At 41.7% G+C, this 3,522-nt stretch overlaps 1 protein-coding gene across 1 annotated transcript; it reads left to right on the top strand.

Moving 5' to 3' along the window:
- The first annotated feature begins 232 nt into the window (after positions 1–232).
- On the top strand, positions 233–2,966 carry CCIN (calicin). Its single transcript, XM_069776304.1, is given in 5 exon segments — positions 233–354; positions 356–540; positions 543–643; positions 645–1,088; positions 1,091–2,966. Coding segments are annotated over 5 exon segments (1,146 nt in total). The 3' UTR covers positions 1,385–2,966.
- The last annotated feature ends 556 nt before the right edge of the window (positions 2,967–3,522 follow it).

Here is a 3,522-nt window from a genome sequence, read left to right as displayed (position 1 = left end):
TCCCCTCAACACTTCAATACATGTAAACCATGGTGTACTGTGTTCTAGCAGCTGCATTTTATGACACCATTCATCTCACCATAACAACCGGTGTCTGAAAGCTCATACTATCATCTCTGCCTTTGATTTGCAAGACTAAATGTAGGAAGATGCAGTTCACAGAAAAGGAACAAGAGATCAAAATAAAATGGAGGAACTGCTGAAAGTGGTAATGTAGTTCAAGTGTGACTCCATGAAAGCTCACAGCTCTGTTCTTTTTCTTAGTTCCCTTGTGGAGAAAAGTTGCCTGATCTACATGCTCATAGCCTACATGTGTGAGCTTAAAGAGGTGGTGAACAGTGCCTATGCAGGGACTTGTGGGTACTTCAGAACTCATGCTCAGCCCCTGTCAGGTATGTGGTAGGCTCCTCAAGGAGGACAACCTCCATGTGCAGAATGAGAACCAGACTTTTCTGGCCCTGATCTCATAAGTGAAATTCAGGAAAGACGAAAGATAAACATATTCCAATTAGATTTTTGCCTATATCCACTTACCTGGGGTCTCAGCCATGATATGCTGATGCTCAACAGTCATTCTGGCCCTCTCGCTCAGACAGAAATGATTTTGAGTGACAGGAAGCAGGAACGTGCTTGAAGACTTCTTTCTTTTCCAGAGAAAGGGGCCATTAACTAAAGAGTATGTAAGATTTGATGATGAGGGTTTTGCTTATACTTTTGAGCTTACATGTTTTGCTTACATGTGGCTGAAATTGACAGAGATGCCATGTAGTGCAGCTGCTCCTAGTGCAACATTAGCAGTTAGTGTCACTGGAGGAGTAACAGACCAGATCACTACCTCAAATACAGCTCAGAGACATGACGTAGAAAACAATTCCTGCATAGAGGTACTGCCTATAGGTTTGGTATTCCACATCATGGTGACCTGTGGAGGAGTAGTGTACACCCCTGGAGATTTTGCTGATGTGAGGAAATATGTCTCTAACACTTGCAAGTACTGTGATGGGAGGTAGGATAACTGGACTCTGACTGGGAAAATAAGCATTCCCATGGATGCTACTGCCTTGATCACCAAAGGAAAAAAGTCAAGCTAGTTTATCTTGTGACAAGGCAACTGAATGGGTGCTTCCTATATGTTCAGATGGTAGATTACTTTGACACTCAGACAGGCAACGTGGTGCAATGCCTCACCTTCCATATTCAATTCAACCATAAACCTGTTGTTGTCTTTTCCACAGGAAAACATCCTGAGCTTGCAGAAAAAGTAGTGAGCAAATTAGTTGTGATATTACTAAATACCTGCACTTTAGATTTGTTGCATCCAGTGTGCTCAGTTGGAGACCACAAGGAGGTCCCTCCCGTATGGAGGCATTTTTTATGCAGATGAAAGATGACCTCAGGAATATTCTCTCAGTTCAAATACCTTCTGACTACACCAGAAAGGAGGGAAATGGGAAAATTCTGGCAGATCCTTCAGAAGTTCTTGACTATTCAGTTTCCCATACAGTCAAACTACCCTTCAAAGTTCTTCTAAAAATTGCAATTAATTTGGAAAGGTAAAAAGAGAAATCCCTGTCAATAAAGAATGACTTTTCACTTGCACCAAAGCCTTCTTCACTTGACTTCCTTACTTTGCAACAGTTTATATACTGGGCATGATGTCCCATGGTATGGAATACCCCTTTGGCCAGTTGGGGTTAGCTGTCCTGGCTGTGTCCCCTCCCAGCTTCTTGTGCCTTTCCAGCCTTCTTGCTGGCTGGGCATGAGAAGCTGAAAAATCCTTGACTTAGTGTAAACTCTACTTAGCAACAACTGAAAACATCAACATTCTTCTCATCCTGAACCCAAAACACAGCACTATACCAGCTACTAGAAAGGAAATTGTCTCTATCCCAGCTGAAACCAGGACAGTTGTGATTTCTACTCAGCATGTATTTCAATAATCCCTTTATTTCAAGTGGCTGTCATTCATTTTAGGGTGAATTAAACCAATTTAAAACCTTCATACTTTGAAAAACAGTTTACAACAGAAATAGGCTCGGAATTAAAGAGTTATATGTAGTAGCTTTCTCTCATGAGTTGTTTCTGTGCAGGCAGATTCTTCTCAGGCATTTGTGACTTGTGTTGCGTTTGGGCAAGGTGAGATAGTCATTCTGCATCTCATGCTTTTGTGTCTACAAATCATACCAAGAAAATGTCACTGCTTTACTGTTTCTAAGGAAGACAACAGGAATTTAGTCAATGGAATAAGTATTTGATTCTTTGCTAATATTTTAATTAGATTTACTACATAAGGAGTTACAGAAGTTTCACCATCAGTGATACTGAAGGACTCAGAGTGCCTTGTGAAGAAGGAGCCTTGGGAATCCAGTCTGTAGAAGAAAGATACAATAAAGATTGTCCAGAAAACTTAATGGAAAACAATTTAGTGAATGAATTGTTTTATATGCTATTGAAGGGAAATTTTTCACTGAATACTTCTTACAGTGTTGAGGAAATTTACAATTTCTGTTGTAAATTAAATAGGTCCCTTCAGTTATGTCAGAAAAGATGAGAGTGAGGTCGTAGAACAGAAAGTTATGGGCTTACTATCTGCACAGTTGCAATCAGTTTGATCAGACATGCTAGGAAGTTATCCTCTGTGGAAAACTATTTTTTCTCTCAGGTCAGTTCTGTCAGGCAGGCTGACAAGTCTTCCTGTGGATGGAAGAACTTGACATGCAAGGCATTCTCAAAGGACAAGAAACTATGAAGTCAAACATACGTATCACTGCTTTACGGAATCAGGACTTCTGTGTTATCTTTCACTAGTGAAGAATTCAAAAGGTTTTTCTGTGAACTTGAACTTTTTCTTGAAGATATGAAGAACAATTACTCTCTTCCAGTCTCAAGGAACTCTCCCAATTGCCATGACCCTTCAAAGATGATTGAGTGGCCTCAAAATGACGTCAGTCATCTTCCTTGCTAACAGGGCTGCCAGAGAAGAATAGGTTAAACAGATTTAATAGGTGAGGGATAAGGGGCTTCTTACAGGCTTCAGCTGTTCTACATGGTAAGACTTTTTTTCCTCCTGGTAATGAGCCTTGAACTTTGTTATGGTTTAAGCCCAGTCAGTAACAAAGCACCATGAAGCCACTCGCTCACTCCTCCTCCCCAGCCCTGGTGGGATGAGGAGGAGAAAATATAAAGAAAAGCTTGTGGGTCGAGACAAGGACAGGGAGGGATCACTCACCACTTATGTTTATGGGCAAAAAACAGACTGAACTTGGGGAAAAATTAAATTTGTTACCATTCAAATCAAAACAAGGATAACAAGAAGTAAACACAAATGTTAAAACACCTTCCCCCACCCCTCCCTCCTTCCCAGGCTCAACTCCACTCCCAGTTTTCTCTACCTCCTCCCCCCAGTGGCACAGGGGAGCCGTGAATGGGGTTGGGGTCAGTTCATCACACATTGTCTCTGCTACTCCTTCCTCCTCAGGGGAAGGACTCCTCACTCTTCCCCTGCTCCAGCGTGGGGTCCCT

The sequence above is a fragment of the Haliaeetus albicilla genome, chromosome Z (assembly GCF_947461875.1).
Source record: "Haliaeetus albicilla chromosome Z, bHalAlb1.1, whole genome shotgun sequence".
NCBI classification, from domain to species: domain Eukaryota; kingdom Metazoa; phylum Chordata; class Aves; order Accipitriformes; family Accipitridae; genus Haliaeetus; species Haliaeetus albicilla.
Note: the sequence above shows the minus strand (reverse complement) of the source record. Positions and strands in the feature narration are given on the sequence as shown.